General features: G+C 39.9%; 2 protein-coding genes across 2 annotated transcripts in view; one reads left to right on the top strand and one right to left on the bottom strand.

Annotated features, from left to right (window-relative positions):
• The window catches only part of UROC1 (urocanate hydratase 1), a 50,616-nt gene extending 35,633 nt beyond the window's left edge, over positions 1–14,983 (bottom strand). The window contains exons 1-6 of the mRNA XM_015824963.1: positions 14,858–14,983; positions 9,497–9,627; positions 6,558–6,651; positions 4,763–4,822; positions 1,955–2,083; positions 377–438 (exon numbers count right to left, since the gene is read on the bottom strand). Of these exons, the coding sequence (XP_015680449.1) occupies positions 377–438; positions 1,955–2,083; positions 4,763–4,822; positions 6,558–6,651; positions 9,497–9,627; positions 14,858–14,983 (602 nt within the window). The remainder of the gene's footprint in view (positions 1–376; positions 439–1,954; positions 2,084–4,762; positions 4,823–6,557; positions 6,652–9,496; positions 9,628–14,857) is intronic.
• A 4,377-nt stretch (positions 14,984–19,360) lies between these two features.
• The window catches only part of LOC107295646 (netrin-4-like), a 75,360-nt gene continuing 73,928 nt past the window's right edge, over positions 19,361–20,792 (top strand). Inside the window, exon 1 of the mRNA XM_015824966.1 lies at positions 19,361–19,464. Coding sequence (XP_015680452.1) covers positions 19,377–19,464 — 88 coding nt within the window. The 5' untranslated portion in view covers positions 19,361–19,376. The remainder of the gene's footprint in view (positions 19,465–20,792) is intronic.

Genomic DNA, 20,792 nt, shown 5'->3' with positions numbered 1-20,792 from the left:
AAATGTTTGGAAGAGAAAAATGAAAGTGGGGAAAATCTAATAGGACTCTTCCAACACCTGAAAAATATGTCATCAAAGAAGAAAGTCAAATGTTATAACCTCCCCTTCCATAATACAAGAAACAGAGCAATGAATTTAAGTATAGGAAAGCAGATGCCAACTGAATGTTAAAAGATAAAGTTTAATGATGAGATAAATAAATAGTGAAACCAATCACTCAGAGAGACTATCAGCTCCCCTTCACTAGATCTATTCAAGTGCAGCCTAGACAGATTTTTACTGAAAATGCTCTAATTTGTATATCAGCATTCTGTCTTTCCAACGCTATGATTTTACAGAAGAGATTAAAAAAAGAAACTTGAGAATGGATACTTACATTGTAACTCCTTTTGCAAACATAGATTCATATTCCTCTCTAGAGGAATAATTAGGGATTACCTAAATTAAAAAAAGTAAACAAAATTAGTAGGAATGAAAAATTAAGGAAATAGTCTCTGAACCAGATTTTGTTTAAACATATTCCCTTAAATTCCATTCTTATAGCCTGTGTGGGTTCATATGCTCATTCTTATAAGACATATTGGATTAATTTGATTTAATAAAGTTCTTAAAACAGGAATAATTTTTTTCAGGTTTACAGAATAAGAGTTGGAAGGTACCTTGGAGGTCTACTAATCCAGCCCCCATTCAAGCAGGAAACCCTGAACCATTTCAGACAAATGGTTGTACAATCTCTTTTTAAAACCCTGCAGTGTTGGAGCACCCACAACTTCAAAGCATGGTCAATCTTAATACATTTTCACAATGACTAGAAGGATTGTTCAATGGAAACAAATAATCCTTACTAATTGCAAACTGAGATGGCTGGGTGATCTGGCTTTCCATGGAACCAGAATGCCAAATGTGAGCTGGAAAATTAAAGTAAAGTAAACAGAAGGAAATTAAATGGCTTTATGCTTTGTACTGAGGGGCAGAATCTTTTTTCAACCAGTGGTTATACTGACTGACATGCTGCGGGCCACCCTCCAAAAAGAGGGAAAGATCAGGACAAAGAAAGGGGGGACCAGAAAAAAAACTAAAGTAATTTTATTACACGTAGTAGATTGAATTCTGTCAATTAAATATAGTTAACAGACACATATCCTATGTATAGTCTTGTCGCTTATATAGTTTGGTAGCATTTTGTGCGAAATTCTGGTAAGAGCACATACAGCCTTAAAACTATATATGTTGTAGCCTTGTCACATGATATATTTGAGGGCAATGTAGCTGACTGACAGCTGAATAGGAACTCTCCGTTAGAAAATGATGGAATTCTCATTTGATAAATCCTGTGTATATCAGCATAGGAATGTTTTTTTGGTAACTGAATCCAGACTTGTTCTGGATATCCAATCCTTGAAAATCCTGATCCCTCAATATCCAGCTTGGATGGTGGAACTTCCATCCACCTTGAAAATAAGGAGACATAGTGGTGGCCTAGCAGTGGCCTAGCAGTTAAGAGGCTTGTTAACTGGAAGGTTTCAGTTCGGGGCCCAAGTATCATGTGATGGTGTGAGCTCCTGTACTTGTCCCAGCTCCTGTCAACCTAGCAGTTCAAAAGCATGCAAATGCCAATAGATAAATAGGTACCACTTTGGTGGGAAGGAAATAGCATTCCATGCACCTCAGCATTAAGTCATGCTGGCCACATGTCTACAGAAGCTTCTTCAGGCAGTACTGGCTCCCTCAGTTAGGAAACAGAAATGGGCACCATCCCCTAGAGTTGGACATATCCACACAGGGGAAACCTTTACCTTTTTACAAATTACTAATGAAAGGCCCAATCTCTCTAGAAGAGATGTGGCTTCATGCTTAGTATAAATAACTATTGTGGACCTACTGAAAGGTCAAAACTAGAAGTGTCACAATGATAAAGAAACAGTGAAGAGGAGATATTGTTGCCTTTATTTACCATGCCATTAGTGATAACTAATCGGGGTGCATTGCAATGGCTTGGGAAGAGTCCTAAGGGATGTCCACTGTACATAACTAATGTCTGTTCCTCAGTCATCTCAGATAAATAGTGCATCACCAGCCAGAACTAGAGAAAGGAAAGAAGTAGTAGATTAGCTTCTTGTCTTAAAAGGATCATTGTTCTACAGATTTTTAATAGCTAGACCAGACAGAATGGCGAGAGACCACTTGATGAGAATTCCTGAAAACGGGTGAGGCTGATTAAAAATGCATTATCAGGTGGGAATAGACGATGAGCTCCTAATCTAAAATTTTCACACAGAAACTGTTTCTCCCTTATTCATAGCGGGAATTAAAAAATAAACTTTTTCCTACTCTTGGGGAACTGATGAGTGGGGTGAAAACATGGACTGGTTAACAGCCTTTTTTATGATGGCACAGTAGAAATTATCATTAGAATTATATAGAAAAGTGCCGGTAGCTCTATTCATAGTACAATTCAATATTTGAAACTGCACAATCAATCAGAACTTTTCATTCAAGACATTAAAACTATTCAGGCAATATATAATCCCAATACAATTTCAGGTTTTTGGATTTCCTGTCCAATCCTATTTTTAGTGGCCCATTGATTTCAATGAACCCCAGACAAAAGAAAATCCAGGGAAAAATATAGTGACTTGGGATGCAAGAAGGAGAAGACAGGGCAGATGGGATGAGGAGCAGGCTAAGGATTCTTTTTCCCAGGTGCTGTGAACAATAATTTAGCTCCCCTCTCAGCTTTCTATATTGCATTTTTTTAGTTTTTCCTTTCATCAAAGGACTTTGGAATGAGCATTTCCTATTACAAAGGTTTGCACTAGTAGACGCTTGGATTTGTGCCAGGAGTTCTAAAGAAACTTGGTTGGTTGGTAGGTTTGATTGATTGGTTCTTTGTATACTTTTCCTGCAAAAGAACAAAGTCTCCTTGCTCTCTTCTCAAAGTCTCCTTGCCCTCTTCTCAATTTTCTTTTTGGAAAGGAGCTGTCATTAGAACTAATGGCAATTTTGATCCGGTCCCATCTCCTACTCTCGTATTTACCATTTTCCAAATCATCATAGGTATTTTGTGATAGCATAAGTTTTAGTCAACAAAGCCGTGATGGAAATATGACTGCCTCTGGAGGTTATCGGTTGGGTGACAACAGTGGTGGGATTCAAATATGTGAACAACCGGTTCTCTGTGTGGATGGTGCTTCTGGAAATCCGTTCTGGGCCTGGGCAACAAAAAATTAGCTACCGGTTCTGCCAAAGTGGTGCGAACCAGCTGAATCCCACCACTGGGTGACAAGTAGACTTCTTTGTGCACTTAGTTGGCCACTGTGTAAACAAACTACTGGACCAGATGTATCACAGGGATACAATCCAGCAGGGCACTACTTATATTCTTATGTTGTATTCATTAAAAGTGTCATCCAGCCATTCTTAATCAATTGTTTCCCAAATGTATTGGATTTCATTGTTGAGACATTCAGGCATTCAGCAGAAAAACCTACTGGACCATTTTGGGCCAATTGCTATCATTGAGATCTAGTCTACTTCAGTAGGTTGCTACAAGGATCAAGGGAGGAAGGGAAAGTTAATCTCAGTTCCTGGAGAAGATACCAAACAAATAAATAAATAAATAAATAAATAATGTGGATCAGGCATCTGTAAGAAAAAGGGTATTCCAGGGCAAACATGGCAAATTATAAATGAGTTTTTGTAACTCATTAAAAATGAAAAAAAAAAGGCAGCATTGATAACATGCAGCAGGAACAACATTTTGAGGTGCAGTTTTGCTACAGTCACACATCTTTTAAAACAGTCTCTTTTTCACAATACCAAGCAGGGGGGAAACAAGCTGGCTTTATCGCAACGAAATAAAATCATTCACCCAATAGCTATTCTTAAGTAACCAGAATGACAAAAGAAGTATTGTTTGTTCTGCTGTGAAACTCTTTTGAGGTATCACACTCCTATCAGAATAGGAGCAAAAGTACAGACAGAAGGCGTCCACAGATTGTGTTGTCTCGGTTGCACTGCGCAACTCAAGATGCATGCCCTAAAGTACACCAAGGCACGCTAGTTACAAAATCATGCTCATCATATATTTTTAGGAAGCATAGTTGCTATTTTGAGAACAAAAAACTCAGAAGGCTCCACTCTGCCTGGGAATCCGGGAATCCTAATTCTCAAAAAACAAGTCAGCAGAACTGACCAGTTCTGTGCATAGGGACTTGCTGCACGTCCATCTATCTCTTTATTGAGAAAAGGTGAAAGCAGTGCATGAAGTTAGCAGTGAACTAACTGGCTTGGTGTATGTCAGGGGTCTTCAAACTTGGCAACTTTAAGACTTGTGGACTTCAACTCCCAGAATTCCTCAGCCAGCCAGCCGTGGCTGGCTCAGGAATTCTGGGAGTTGAAGTCCACAAGTCTTAAAGTTGCCAAGTTTGAAGACCCCTGGTGTATGTAGTCACATAGGTCCTCCTGCACATTTCTCTTCAAGTTGGGATAGTCCTGGGTGCAATCTCCTTTGAGCTTTGCTTTATGGAAGCACAAAATTGTGGAGTCCTTGGTGATTTCTGAGTTTGGATGCTTTCTTGCCGATGTTTCATTATCCAGCTAGGTTACATCATCAATCAGATTCATCCTCACTTTTCTCCTCGTGCATAAAATAAGTAAAAGTTACAATAGATTTCAATTATGGTCAGCTGCTCATCAAACTTTGCTTAAACAGAATATTTTTTTCCCATTTGTGATTGAAAATATATCAACAATATCATACCTGTGCCCAGTTGCTGAACACTTGTCCATTTCCTCCATATGTTACAAGTTCCTGAGGAAACTGCAAAAGGTACATTTTAAATCCATACAAGATTTCAAAACAACTCCTATACAGTGATATTAAGATCTCTTATGTCTATCTCCAGAACAAGATCTTTATCTTGAGGACAGCATATAAATGATGCAAAAAAGATGAAAGGTATTTTATAATATATAGACATAAAAGTTGTAAAAAATGTAGTCAAAGAGAGCAAATAATGGTTAATATTAAATGAGATAGAGAAAATACAGAGCAATTTTGATGAAATAAATATTTATGCATTATATATTGATTTAGAGAAAGAACACAATACAGGCTTGGTTAGGGTTGCTGAATATGATAAGAAAAATATATGATGGAAGTAAAATGTGTGATTAACAGAATCCTTAAGAAATGTTTCGACTCTGAAAAAGGAGTAAGGCAAGGAAGTACAAGGCTCCCTTGCTTGTTTAATATATAATAAATATATAATAACGTGTCAGAAATGTATTGTATAAGAAACTTTTGTGACGATGGTAGACATATATTGACATGAGTCATGAACATATATAGTATGCACTTTGTATATGGATAATGCTGTGTTTAAATTTGAGAAGACAAATGGTTTGCAGGGAATGATAGACAGATGCAACAAGGAATATAAATCTGAAAATTATTGTACCAAAGACCAAGATAGGTACATGTGATAGACAAAATGGAGTGAATGTTTGTAAGCTATATATAAATGTCAAAAAAACAAGAGCAAGTTGATAAATTTGTATGCACTGGTAGAATGTTTACTAAATATGGGAAAATAGATGGAAACGGTAGTTTATAATATGAAGTTGTTGTGAGGAATGGAAACTGGTCAAAAGAAGTGAAAATGGAACTTGCTTATAAGAGTTTGCTTCTGCCCACTGCTTCTCTGGAAATGAGAGCTAGTTAAATTGGGAGACAATAAAAGTTGGGTGCAATGGGAATGACAAACTAAGAAATGTATGTCTAAAAAATTGTAGAGTCAAGAATGAATGGGTAATGAATCAATTTTGACTAAACACAAAAGTGAGTCACCAGTTCAAAAATTGTACAGTGAAGTCGATTATCATATACAGAAAATAAAGGATTATGTTATAAAGAAAATATATAGAGGAAAAATGAATGGGTTGAAAGGAAGAGAAAGACTATGAAAATCCTACTTAAAGTTGATAAGATTCTTAGAAAGAGACAAGTGAAAAAATTAAAGAATAAAAGATGAGGCATGGTGCAGAACATGTATTTATTTATTTAATTTATATGGCTGCCCATCTCTGATGAACTTCTTGGATGAGAAGTGCAACGTTTCTCATGAAACAATCAAGAAAATCCAGTTGCCCTTTGAAAAGCATTTTCGGGATAAAAACAGTTACAATAATACAAAACGTAGAATACAGAGAACAGGGAATAACCCTCTGGTTTACAATTTCTTTCTGCACTTTGATAATATTGCTTGACTGAAAGAGAATAGGATGATGGTTATATATGTATGAATAGTGAGAGCTGGATATTATGGTTTGAAAACAATGGTCTACAACTTATCGAATTTTTCGAATATAGCTAATTGTAGGTTTATTCAGCAAAGTACAGTATTGTTAAAACAACCATCACTTAATACATGATCCTAATCACTGTCCCCAAGTTACAGGGGAAACTGAAATTTACCTCATAAAAGGCAGTACATTCTCATGAACATGCAAGGAGATTTCTTTCCTAGACCATGTTTTCATCAAATATTCATTACCTGTGCTACTGCAGGATCAAGGTTATTCATAATCATGTGCATTATTGCAGCAGCTTGTTTGGTTTTGCAAGGATATTCCTGAATGGGATAAGCTCTGAAATAAAGGTAGAGATGAATTAATTATTCTCTGTTTTTACAACTGAATTCTCAGTTTGATGGATAAATTAAAGGAAAAACCAATATAGAAAACAATTAATAAAGATAAAGTCAATTAGGATGCAGGGCACTCTGTTATGAATAAAACCATCTGAACTCAATCTAGATTACTAATTGGTAAATTAGGTTTCCTCTCCCACCCCCCTCAAAAAAAAAGAGAGAGATTGGTGTACCAAGGGCTTATTTCTACATAGTGCCCTCTGGATATGTCAGATATTTCTCCTTTAAAGATTTGTAGGCAAGTGTTCTGTTCACATTCCTGGATGAATACAACCATGTTTTCCAATTAATTCTGAACTGCTGTACAGCCCTGACATGGAATACATACATATGTGTGTACAACACATACATAGATAAGAAATAATTATCAACATTGAATAGAAATAGACATAGTGCCATTTGCAAACAGTTTGGTTAGCAAATACATCCATCTGCAAAAGAAATATCACAGTGGGTTTTTTTTTCTTCAGTTTCTCTTGTTCTATGTTGATTTTGGAAGGATTCCATGCCGAATAAAGAAAATGTATTGTTTATTCTGACTTTGTTACCTGATCTTATTTATTTAGAATCTCAGTCCAGAAAATCTGTATCATCTCAGCTGCATGCTTATAGAGTGAGAGCTTTGTGCCCTTGGGCACTCATTGTTTTTAACTGCTATGCAAATTTGGATTGTGAGCAGAATTTGAACTGTTCATTTGAGAATCCAAATATAAAATCCAATTGGAACAAACAGATCTTGAGCAATTGTTAACAAAAATGCTTCAAAATGGAACACTACATTTGAGGAATGTAATTGCCTTTTATCAGATTTTCAAAACTACAGCTCAGAACAATTCCAAAAGCAAATTTTTTTCAGCCTACGCTCAATGTAGGATCTGTGTTGTGCATTACAGTCAACTCAAAACAAGTTCAAAATAATTTACACTTTTACACTGGCAGAATGCGTTTGCCAAAAAACATTAAATGAAGTAAACAAGATCAGTCAATGAGAACAAATGAATTTTGCATCCAATGATCAAAGATATTTGAGAGATCAATGCAACAGCGTTTGGCATTATCACTTTTTCCTCCTCTCTCCTTTTTGCAATCCTGGGGAGTGGGTGGGCTAAGAAAGAGAGATTGGCCCAAGCTTCCACCGCTAAGAGACAACTTGTACTTGGGTCTCTCAGCCCTAATTCCGCAACTTAATCAAAACATCCCACAATGCCAGCCTACAGTCTGAGGCCATGTCTAGACCCGTATCCTGAGTTTGTTCAGTATGTTTAGGACTATACATTATACATGGAATGCACTATGGATGATGACTACTAGATGGCGGACAAGAGGCATATAAAACTAATCTTTTGCTACTATGTGTTGGCTGTCTACATTTTTCAACCCAGATAATAGCTCTAAACATGCTTAAACTAAGCTTAAAATGGCATGGAGTGTTTTATAGTTTGGTATCAACGCATATATATCATCACATAGAACATATTACATATTTGCATCAGACATTATGAAATAATTATATTATTTATGTGATGATGTGATAACACAGGTGTTACTATTTTTACATTATAGTTACTTTTTTAATGGATGGTGCTATGGAAATGGGCTGCCAGAGAAATATAGCTCTGTAATTTGTTCTTATATAGGCTTTATTGGAATCTAATAAGGCACTTGGGAGTCTCTGTCTTGGAATTTTGATGGTCAGGAACAAGCCAAGTCTTGACATCTTGTTTTCTGCATCTCTTACTTCTTGCAGAAAAAAAAATTGTTACATGCCGTATTTCCCATAAGAAGTTGGCCACAGAGAAGAACTGCATTACAAACATTCAGATCATAAAGAGCAAATGGATGGAAATTTACTTTTACATGTTGATGAGTAACAGTTCCCAGTGATTTCAAACACAAGTGTTATGAAGATGCTGGAAGCAGACATTCATCAAACAAAGGTCTACTGTTTTCCACCGTTATAAAGCTGTCAATATTGGCTCTAAAGTCAAGTCAAAGGTTGAATTCACACTTTTAGAGGTTTTTTTAAACTGTGGTTTGTTTTCTAATCCACAATTAACAGACTTGATATATTGTCCTAAGTCATGGGTGTCAAACTTGATTGCATCACATTTTTTGCCTTTACGGAGCTGGGGTGGGCATGGCCCGCACGTGACGCATCTGGCCTGCAGGCCACCAGTTTGACACCCCTGTCCTAAATCATAGTTTACAATGCCAGAAACAAATTAATTACATTACACTTTATTATGATGCTTGAATCCAGTCCAAAGTTCCCGGATGTCCAGCAGCTGCCTACATTGACCAATAAATCAGTTTGCTTATTTATCACCCTTGTTTTATCTCATCTTGCTGGTTAATCAGCAGGTGACCTCCTGCTAGCTTTGAAGCAGCCACACTGACAAACCTTTGCTAACTTTATAAAGATATGCTGGATCTACTTATGGCGCTAAGTAATCCAAAATCAGTAGTTTGATTGTTTTTGATAGAGAGCACAACACAGCCATTTTCATTTTTTAAATAATATTTTATGGCTTAGGGTACGAATATATGAATTCAAAAAATGGCAGTAAAAAACAATTATGGCTCTGCTTTATATGAGAATGGTTAGCATCCAGTACAAGCTCCAATGATATCATTTGAAACATGATGTCATCACTTGATTTGCATTGTGGGCATTTCCCCCCCTACACACACACACACAGATGCTCATGATGCCCAAGCTACTGAGTAAGGAATTTCAATACCAACCTGGAATTCCCAATCTTTTGGCAAATCCTAATCCTTACCTCATTTCAATCTGGGGACAGAACCGGTACATGTAGATATGCCCATAGAGTCTCAATTCTTTAGCAAATTCTGGTGCCAGGATTCCATGCAAGTTAGGTGGGAAATAACGCAGAGAATTTTTTAAAGCCAACTGCCAAAACAAGGGAGAAAAAAGCAAACATAGCTAAGTTTAAAACTGACTAAGTGGGTGGCTATCACAATTAATTAAGCACATGCATTTTGTTAGGCTGAGTGGGAAACATGCCCAGCTCTTATGAAAGGATTCAAGGAGATTGATCCTGAATAAAAATGAGGGTCTATCCACTAAGGTAGTAGCACGTTTTCAATGGAATCTTTTCATTCAGTCCTTTGTATGAATAAGATAATGTCCTGTGCCCATTTTCCAGAGAAGAAATGAAAGAACATTAATGTAGGCCTTTACATTAAGCACAAAACAAAGCAGAAAGCTCTGCTGGCTCTTTGGCAGCAGAGATGAGCGATGCCAAATCTGCTTTTTCATCACCATCCTAAAATGACAAAATATACACAGTGCATGTAAAATTAACTAGTAAATTAAGATTGTTCTTTCCCTGTGCAAAGAAACTGTGAACTCCTGTACTCAATATGCAATGTGCTAGGATTACCAGATATCCAGATGTTCCCCTATTACCTCTTGGGTTATTTCCCCACTAGTGATTTATAGCATCTTCTACACTATTTTAACCACTGGTGTCCCTACATAACAGATAAGGACAGACTTAATGCCACTTTAGCAAGGGTTTGCTGCAAATCACTAGTGAGGAAATGGCTGTGGACGATTGCTGAAAAGGAGATGATGAAGTGAAGCCAGGAGAGAAAATTCAAATGAACCGTTTCTCCTGCTAGTCTGCATGGGTCGACTGCTGCAGCAGGTTTCGTGTTTTCAGTTTTCCATGTTACACAATCCCAGCAAATGATGGTTTAATCAATATGGTGAAACAAACCATCTTATGGTATGGACCCATTTTAAGTATAAAAAAAACACACAGAGATTTGCAATTTTCCCAAAATCTTCACACGCTGCCCACACATCCAGGAAGAATCCCTCTCTTACAAAGAAAAGTGGCATACATTCAGGAAGTTTTGTGCCATGCTCTGTAAGTGCCACTCCTCTCGGAGGAAGTAAGATCTCTGCTGACTTTGATGTACTCCAAAATGTATACCAAAAATTATGATTTAAAACAAACAAAAACGCTGACGTCTGAAAGGCATGCCTTCGTAATTTATTCCATTACTTTTTGTTTATTTTTTAAAATGTTTTAATTTTTTTAAATCCCTTTATTATGCTACAATGTTCACACAGAGTTTGAAATTCATGGGCAGAAACTAAATCAATAGAGAAGAACGGGGGTAGGGGTAGGGGGAAGGAAAGCAGGAAAAGCCACTACCACTTTAAGAAAGTTTACAGTAGGTTTTTTTTTTCAATGATATAACTGCCTGGGGTATTAGAATAAATTGCTTATCTTCAGGGAACCAAATTCAGGAGTGTCACAAATACTCTGAAGCTCGATCTGTTCGCACAATGCATCTCTCTACATGGTTTCTGCTTGTGAACATGTGAATAAGTATGCATGAGGAAGTGCAAGGTAGGCTACATAAGTTCCTCTCTGATGTGTCCAGCAGGAAGGAAGGAAGGAAGGAAGGAAGGAAGGAAGGAAGGAAGGAAGGAAGGAAGGAAGGAAGGAAGGAAGGAAGGAACTTAAAATGAGTTGGTCAGTAGCATTCAAAGCTTCAGACCAAGGATGCATTGGGGAGATCTTTCTCTGGAATGCTAAGGGGAAGGCTGAACAAACTGGTCTGAGTAGCACAGGATATGTATACCATGGGGTTGAAAATGCATTGTCCTATAGAAACTATTCCATGAGACCTGCAGCACAACTAAAGTTATTGAACTATGTGAATATGCTCAGGGATTATTATTTTTTTAAAGCCAGCCTGGTTATTAGGTGATCGAGGGATTGAGACTGAGACTGCATGCATTCCTATTTAATTCAGGAGTTACTGTTGTAAAAAGTTACTGTGATCTCTGGAGGCAGACAGAGGGGATCTAATTTCAAGTCCAGGCTCATTGAATGATTTGTTTTTTCAACCCAATATACCTCACAAGGGTGTTACTGTGATCATCAAATGAGAGACACTCCCTAGTAAGCCACCTTTAGCTCCTGGAGAATAAATCTAACAAATAAATAAATAATATACCAAATAGAGAGGATGATTTCCAACCAAAGAGATAGGATGACTTCCAACATCAAAAGTCAGGATATCAAAATAAATGAATGCAAAGATATATACGGTACATCAAATACTAAGCCAATGCTCAGAGATCAGAGACATTTATTTATTTGTCAAATGTAGATACCGCTTATCTCACAAGATCAATACAGAAGAATATTTTAACAAGCTGGCCACAATTTAAAAAAAACATTGCTTGGATTTTTGTTTAAATTGAACAAAATAAAAATACAGTTAAGTGCAAGGAAACAGGAACTTTATTGTCGCAGCAAGAGCCTTCTCAGTGCAAATGTGAGAAAATAAATATATTTACGTGCCTGTGAGAGAGACATGAACAGGCACACATAGAATGTACGGTGTGTGACCACTGCAATCTCAGCCAGGTGGGCTACCCAACTTGGATTTTTCAAATGTGTTGGCACTGCAGCTCCCAGTTTTCTAGGACTTAGTCCTCATACCTCAGGAGGGCATCCAGCTCAGAATAGCTGACCTTACCAAAAATTTGTTGTCACTTAAAAGGCAAAAGAACAGGTTTCAAAACAGTAGCAATTGTCTACATCCATAAGACTGGAACCTCACATTTTTGCCAGAAGAGTTTATTTACAATGAAGAGCCAATAAAGAGAGAATCTCCTGAAACCAGGCCCTAAGAATAATATGATAAAGCCGCAGTAGACACAATATTATTGTGTCTTAAAAATACAGGAACAAATACAGCTGAGACGAAACTATCTTTATCAGGAGGTGAGCTAGATGCAAAATAGGCTTTCCTTTTTATTAGGAGAGCTGTGTTAGTCTCTGATGGCAAACAGTTTAGAGCAGTGGTGGCGAACCTATGGCACGGGTGCCAGAGGCGGCACTCAGAGCCCTCTCTGTGGGCATGCGCGCCGTCGCCCCAGTCCTAGACCTTCAGCTGGATTTAATAAAACCTTTTCGCTTTAGGCCTCAGCCACCGTGTGCAAAAAAAAAAAAAGGTTCAATCAGTCAATTTCAACTTCTCGCAGGAAAAAAAAAGATCTTGCAAAGTTAGAATTGATTGATTGAACTTTTTAGTCCCACCCAGTCTGCCGTTACCACTGCAGCCACACCAGCCAATGGGCCACACCCACCCAATGGGCCACACCCACCCAGCACTCGACGATGCATAAGTGGGTTTTCTGTTGCAGTTTGGGCACTCAGTCTCTAAAAGGTTCGCCATCACTGGTTTAGAGTCTGGCAGTACCTTTTCCAACTAACAAGTCCTATTAAGACAGCAGCTTTTAAATATACCTTTTAATAAAAGATGGAAAAGGTGCTACCAGACCTCTGACTTTTTGTTAAAAGTGTCCAATTTTTTTTTTTTTAAAGTATTTTCAGTTGCTGAACCACTGCTAGTTGCTGAAAATGGGTAAAATCACATGCATCAGAGTAAAGTCATTCTCTCTTGGCATATTTTATCATTTATATTTATTTATATACTGGATCAACTCAGGAGACAGAGGTCATCTCTAATGTTAGGCCGAGCAATTTCCTCAGATGGCTATGCTAGGAGACATCAGTAATGATGCAACAGACAAAGGTGTGTATCCAGGCCTGTAACATTCCCTCCCCCACTCCACAGATTGATCTCCTGCTTTCATATGCAGGACAGAACAAGGTGACCACAGATGGCGAAGGGGGGGGTGTGAGGATAAAAAAAGTCAAGATAATGCATGTGATCATATAATGGGAGTACCATCCTTCTACTGTCCATGGGAGGAGGAGGAGGAAGAGGTAGTTTCAAATATGCTGCCACAGCTGTTATCAAGACTTTGACACACAAACCCCTGCAGACACTCCCAGTACAGAATGAATCTTATTGCCAATGCTACTCCAAACTCGTCGGTGCTCCATCACTGGTAGTTTTCAAAAATAGACTGGACAACCATTTGACTTGAGATGATACAAGGCTCCTGCCTTGAGCAGGGGGTTGGACTAGAAGACTTCCAATGTCCCTTCCAGCCTTATGATTCTATGCTCATGCAAACAAACATGACCATTTCTGCTAGCTTATTCAGTGAGATACTGAAATGGATATATTTTACACTATAGGCAAAAGCACCTATTCAGCAAAATATTTGGGCTACCTGTTCCCCTGCCTGTAAGAACTCCCACCTCACTTGCCTCTAGCATTTAGCATCTCAGTCTCTCTTTTTGGCTTCTGTTCATTGCTGAAAGGTTGCTTTCTATGTTTTGAGGGTGAAAGGCAAGAAGACAATCCCAAATTGACCTTAAGGAAATGGGCAGTGAAAACAGAGGCAAAGTATAAATCTGCTTAGGCTCCAGAGGAAGCAAAAGAACGTGAAGGGTGCTACTGTCACATATTTCAATCAACAAAGCAGTTTGGAAGCAAGAGAATTCAGGAAATAACTGGGGGGGGGGGGAAATTCTGGCAAATATGTTTTGGTTTATTCAAGGGTATTAGGTTCCTATGGTTATTTACAGTAACCAAAGGACATGAAATATAACCATGGAACAAAAAAATTATTAGTACAAATTCAAACTGAAAAATAGACACAGTATATAGGCCTGATCCTCATGTTATGTTTGTTATCATTGTTCCTTGAATTAAGATAAGTGTGATAAGTCATTATTATATATCATTACTATTTATATAAATACAGTTTCTCCCATTTTAAAATAGCATTATCTATACAGTAGGATCTCACGTTTTACTGAACAGAACCATAAAGAAAGATACACTCAGAAATCTTAAAAGTCCCAGCAACAGGACTTCTGAAAAATTGAAAATTCCTGAACAAGACCATGTTGTTCAGAGTGGGATGAGCAGAGATATGCATTTGAACTCAACAGACCTGAAAGAAAGGCATTAAGGGCAATATATAATAGAACTGTGCAGTGTTTATATTCACAACTGGTAGCTATCAATAATATAGCTGGACAGAGACCACCAGACCTGCTTTAAGAAGCAGATCTAAGTCTATCAGGGGTGATCCACCCAACTCAATTCTAGGGAACATTTTAGGAATACAGAGCTTGTATTCTCTAGGAGAACATAGGCCTAGCTAATGGGGAGATTTTTCACAAAGAATAGGGGTAATGTCCAAAGAGAAAAATTGTACAAACTCTTACTTTTTCTTCACTTGCAATGAGATTTGGGCTTCTCACAGGAGCGTGAGGGATTCCACTCTTTCGGCCTCTGTTTTCTGGAAGAGGACGGAGGGGGAGCCCAGCACAAATTGCTTTCAGAGTAGACATGGCTTGTAGATAGCAGTGGCTGAAGGACAAAACTTAGAAAAGGGTTCTATTGCAGCTAAGGTGATCTTTGACAAAAGCAGGGTTGGCTTTTCCTCAAATTCTCTGGGGGGAAACGCCCTATTTGATACCCCTTGTCATCCTATTGGTCTGTCCTGCTGCCTCCTCCTGAGGAATCATTGACAGGTCTACTGTTTATTCTCCAATCTGGTTCTCCACATCTGGTTGCTCTGTTGCACTGGATGACAGTTGACATGCTCCTGTACTTTGTACACATCACAGACATCGGAAGGTTTTCTATCCAATAAAGGACCCAGCGATTTTGCAGGCTTTGAATTGGAAATTTGGCAAAAACACATCCATCTTACTGTATATAAGCAAATGTTCAAATATTCAGATATTTTTATTTGTGAACATGACATTATTGTGAGCCTCTTCCACTTTTTTCCATGTCTTTTAATTAAATGTTTATGCCTCCCTCTTATAGGCTGAAACTATAAACAGACCCAGTAAATGTGTCATGCAATCTCAGGGCCCCTTAAGTAAAGTTAAAACCTGTTTTAGGCCACCATAAAAGTCCATACTGGCTAGGAAAGAAATGTGCTGAATTTCAGTGCACCTCCTTAAGAAATTGATTTTTAAATGTTGAAATAATTAAGTAGGTCTATCCATAAAAGTAATTCTTCATACCATTATTGGTGAGGATATCCAAACTCTCATGGATGACTCTCTCCTGGAGAAGACACAACTAACACATTCAAGTGATTTTAAATGGCTGATAAAAAAACATATTGTAGAGGTCCAGTTGTGGACTTCTCTGTGAGCTGATGTGATAACAGCAGTCAGACTGGATGCTTCAAAAGGATATTGGACAACCTCCTGGAGGAGGATCTGGATGTCTAAGGCTACTAAAATAATTGTGAGAGGGGTCAAGGAAACCTATGAACAACCACTTAAGTATGAGCCAGCAATGTGCTGCACCTGCCAAAAAGGCCAATGCAGTCCTAGGCCGCACCAACAAAGGGATAGTATCAAGATCACAAGAAAGTGTTTGTACTGCTTTATGCTGCTTTGGTAAGACTTTGAATACTGCATATAGTTTTAGTCACCATGATATAAAATGGTGTTGAGACCAAATAAGTGCAACAACGATGATTAGGGAGATGGAGGCTAAAACATAGGATGAACAGTTAGTTACAGGAACTGGGTACATCTAGTCTGACAAAGAGAAGAACTAAGAGTGACATGATAGCAGTCTTTCAATATTAGAGGGGCTGTCATAGAGAAGAGGAGGTCAACTTATTCTCCAAAGCACCTGAGAGTAGGACAAGAAATAAGGGATGGAAACTTATCAAGGAGAATTGATAAGGAGAATTTCCAGGCAGGTGATTTTTAAAAAGAGATTGGACAGCCAGAATGGTATAGGGTCTCCTGCTTGGGAAGGGGGTTAGACTAAAATATCTCCAAGGTCCCATCCAACTCTGCTATTCTGTTAAAATTGATGGCAATTTTACTACAGTATCCTTGAATCATAGGCAGAATACCTTGAGTCCTAGTTATATTAGGAAATATAACCACATGTAAATTATTGGTCTCCTGTGAACTACCTAAATGCATTCAGCTCATGGTGGGTAGAGTATGAAATTAAAATGGCAAAATCCCAAATTAGAAGGGCCTCTTTACAGATTCAGGCCATGTGAGGCTTGCAAAACTCAAAATGAAGTTCAAAAGTAAACTTAAAACCAGTGAAGGTGTGGAAGAAAATTGGTGTTTAACTTTCAAAAGATCTTTCCATGATCAGTACTGACATCTACATTCTGTCGTAGTTGCACTTTTGAATGTATAGAATAAAAACCTTTGGCCTTTACCAAATTTCAATTATTATTTATAACATTGTAAAACTGTACTGAATGCTTTTCAAGTAGAAAAGCAAAGGAAAAATTATTTTTAAAAAATGTAATAGGCGATCTCAATCCCTTAAGGATGTTGATTAAAGGGAAACCAAGGGAGACCAACTGGAAATAAAATGCCCCCCCCCCCCCAACCTGGTAGAATCAACCTTAACAGGAAGTGAGTTATAATTGAGTCAGAGAAACAAAAGAAAAACAGAACACTGGAATTTTTCACCTTGTATCTTGCAGGGCCTAAGCCTCTGTTTTCCTTTATTCTGTACTGATACTCATCTTGATCCAGGCGCAAAAAGACTCGGAAATCTATCGTTTTCTCTACTTGGAACTTTCCCTTTAATCGGTGCCATCCTTAAGTGGCCGAAGCCCCTACACCGAACGGGAGAGGTCCATAATTCTAGCAAGGCCACGAAGAGCCTCTCTATCCCAGGGGTAGGCAATCTTGGCTCTTTTATGACTCGTGGACTTCAACTCCCAGAATTCCTGAGCCAGCCATGCTGGCTCAGGAATTCTGGGAGTTGAAGTCCACGAGTCATAAAAGAGCCAAGGTTGCCTACCCCTGCTCTATCCCATCTCGACCTCCCTCGGGTCGCGATTGGGAGTGATGGGGCGTGTAGTCCGAGAGAGGGCGCCGCAGAGACAGGCGAGAAAAAGCATCCCCGCCAAACTTCAGCGGCGGGCAAGAGGCAGGGACCCGGGCAGCTAGAACATGGGCGCGGTGCCGTCCAGCCTCCCTCTCCCTCTCTCGGTGGGCGAAATCAGCTCCAACCAGAGGGGTAGATTCTGGGGGCGGCGCGGGGGGGGTATCCTTGCCCGACTCTCATTAGAAATAACCGAGTTTAAACACACCGCCCATAAGCGACGGGAAGGAGGTTCGAGGAGGGCTCCCCTTTCCGTCGCCGTTGCATTTGGGTAGGCTCGTTCTTCCTCCTCCTCCTCCTCGGCCCCTTTCCCGGGTCTGATGAAAGCCTTCAAGAGTGCAGTGAGTGTGTCCACACACACCCCACCTCCAACACACAATGCCCATCACTAAAGAGCCCGCGACTATTGCCCGAGGCACATACATGATTAGCCCTGGTTGTGGCGGGACAGGACGAGGAAGGGGATCTAAACTACATGCTTGGTCGAATCGGGTCCCACCCGAGGGACGGAGAGGTGAAGGGAGCGTGAGATGCTATCGCGGACTTCTGCTCCGTCTATGAAGTAGAAAGGGAGTGGGATCACAGAATAAGAGAGCCGGTAGGGACCTTGGAGGTCATCTAGTCCAACCCCCTGCTCAAGCAGGAGACCCTTATAGAATCATAGAATAACAGAATCGGGAGGGACCTTGGAGGTCATCTAGTCCAACCCCCTGCTCAAGCAGGAGACCCTTATAGAATCATAGAATAACAGAATCGGAAGGGACCTTGGAGGTCATCTAGTCCAACCCCCTGCTCAAGCAGGAGACCCTTATAGAATCATAGAATAACAGAATCGGGAGGGACCTTGGAGGTCATCTAGTCCAACCCCCTGCTCAAGCAGGAGACCCTTATAGAATCATAGAATAACAGAATCGGAAGGGACCTTGGAGGTCATCTAGTCCAACCCCCTGCTCAGTGCCTCGTACTCTTCAATCCCTCTTCTACTGGTGGGGGTGGCAGCCGGCTACCTGTCCACTATTTCCTTGGAGGGAAGAGGCGACGAACGGTGGCGACGAGGATGCCCCGGTCGTCGTCCGATTTTGCTAGAGACAAGCGCCCGACCGCGCACGTCGGACAGTCCGGCAAACTACCGTCCTTGAGGTTTCCGCCTCGTTTCCCCCCACCCTCTCCCCGGTCTGCTGCCTCGGAGCGAAGGAGCGAAAAGGAGAGCCGAAGGCAGCTTTGCCCCGGAATGGACACTCGCTAGGAGATCCGTGGTAGGTCGATCCGTGGAGGGGAGGGGGGAGACGAAAGAACCTAGCCCAGGAGAAGAGATCCCGGGGTGGAATCGGAAGCTCCGGACCCGGAGACCGAATGACGGCGCCGCGCGACTTTCGCCGATTCTCCGGAGGGGCGAGCCGGGGGAGGGAGGGGGTTCTCTCCCTCAGGGGTTCTCAACCTTGGCAACTTTAAGACTTGTGGACTTCAACTCCCAGAATTCCTCAGCCAGCTTTGCTGGCTGAGGAATTCTGGGAGTTGAAGTCCACAAGTCTTAAAGTTGCCAAGGTTGAGAACCCCTGCAGTCTAAGCCGCCAGCGGAGATTGAGCTACTTGGTGGCGATGGACGGTCGGGACTGACGCGCAGCGAGAGAGAGCGCGGCGGCTTGGGAAAGGCGACCCCTTGGGAAAGGAAGGGGGAGGGAGCTTAAAAGAGAAATGACAGGGCGAAAACCCGGCAGTCCCAGAACCATCCCAATAAATTACGAGGGGTTGGAGTTGTGTTTTCTTTTTTCTGCAAGAGGTTGAGTCTGCACCAGACATGTAAAATAGCCTTAATTACTGTTTTTCGACCTCACGTCGGTGGCGAAGATGGATTTCCTAGACGGGGTCACGCAACATAAAAGCTTAACGCTGATCGTATTCCTGGAGTATGTTATTTTTGCCCAGCTTGGAGCAGGTAAGCAGAAATAAGCAGTAAAGGCGTTTCAGCTGCAAATGCTTCAGACGAAGCTTTAAAAGCTTTTCATATTCAGTTTGAGTTTAGTAGATCGGTAAAAGTCTCCATTCACCCTCATTTAGATCTATACATTTACAAACTGTTGAAATTTATTTATTATAATAGCTCTTGTCCTTGTTTTAAAACCAGAAAAGTGAGCCATAAATTTTCCAAGTTCTTACAATTTATTGTCAAGTGTCAGGGGAAAGAATGTTTAGTTTTGCCTAATTTTCAAGAGGGGGGGGGGGAGAGATAAAATGTATGATGTCAATGCCAGTTTGGATGTTAAGGTTTCATATTCTGCAAATGAGCTACTTTATTTCATGTACTGAATATGAATGTAATTTTGGGGTGGTTATGTGTATGCAGTTGTACGCTCAACATTTCTGCACAACACCTGACACAAAGTTCAAGTGGAATAAGGCATGAGAGGTACATAGAAGAATGGGGATGGGTATATCAAAACTGAATCAAGTTGCTCATTTATGTAAAAGTGCCCCCTTGGTTTTTCAACAAAAATATCTTTAGAAAGACTTTTAGAAGAACAGATTTATATTCTAAACTATTCTCCCGGCATAAGGATTAGAGATGTGTTTCTAACAGCCAGTTTGAGGCAAAGCCATCTATGTACAGACAGCCCCCTAGTGTCACTGAAGCAAAAGGCTTCATTTCTTGAGACAGAAGTTCCCCTTAGAAGACACTGATTTAGAAAACACATCAGGCTTAAAAAGTCATTGTTAAGCCATGGATTACTTAACAATGATTTATTAAGTTAATCATCATTGCCTATATTTGTACAACATGCCAAGCCACAAATTATGGTTTACAAGGCATAATAGCAGGATTCACACATTGCACCAAGCGAAAACCAAACAAGTGACACTGTGCTTTAGCAACTGACTGGCAAAGTCTTTTCCAGGTTTTGCATAGGAATCTTTCCCAGGTGTACTTACAACATTGGGGCTGAATTGGAGGCTGTCTGCGTGGAAAACATGTGCTTTTCTACCAAATCTTTCCCTTACTACGGGCTTAAGGAATCTGTCACATAAAGAGCCCATTCCACTTCTCTGCTGGCTGGAAGCAGTTTTGATAACAACCTTTTCCAAATTGGCCAGTAATGCTATCCATTGAAAATGAGTGGGTAGGAATCAAAGATAGGTCATCTCCATAGAGACAGGACCTTTTCCCCTTCAATCTGCACATGAGTGTATTTTCATTGGGCTGAGTGTTGCCTTCAGCCATTCCCAATGATGTAACATATAATCCAGTGACATGTTCCTCTTAGAACA

This window comes from Protobothrops mucrosquamatus, unplaced genomic scaffold (genome assembly GCF_001527695.2).
Source record: "Protobothrops mucrosquamatus isolate PMUCROS unplaced genomic scaffold, P.Mucros_1.0 scaffold2431, whole genome shotgun sequence".
Taxonomy (NCBI): domain Eukaryota; kingdom Metazoa; phylum Chordata; class Lepidosauria; order Squamata; family Viperidae; genus Protobothrops; species Protobothrops mucrosquamatus.
Note: the sequence above shows the minus strand (reverse complement) of the source record. Positions and strands in the feature narration are given on the sequence as shown.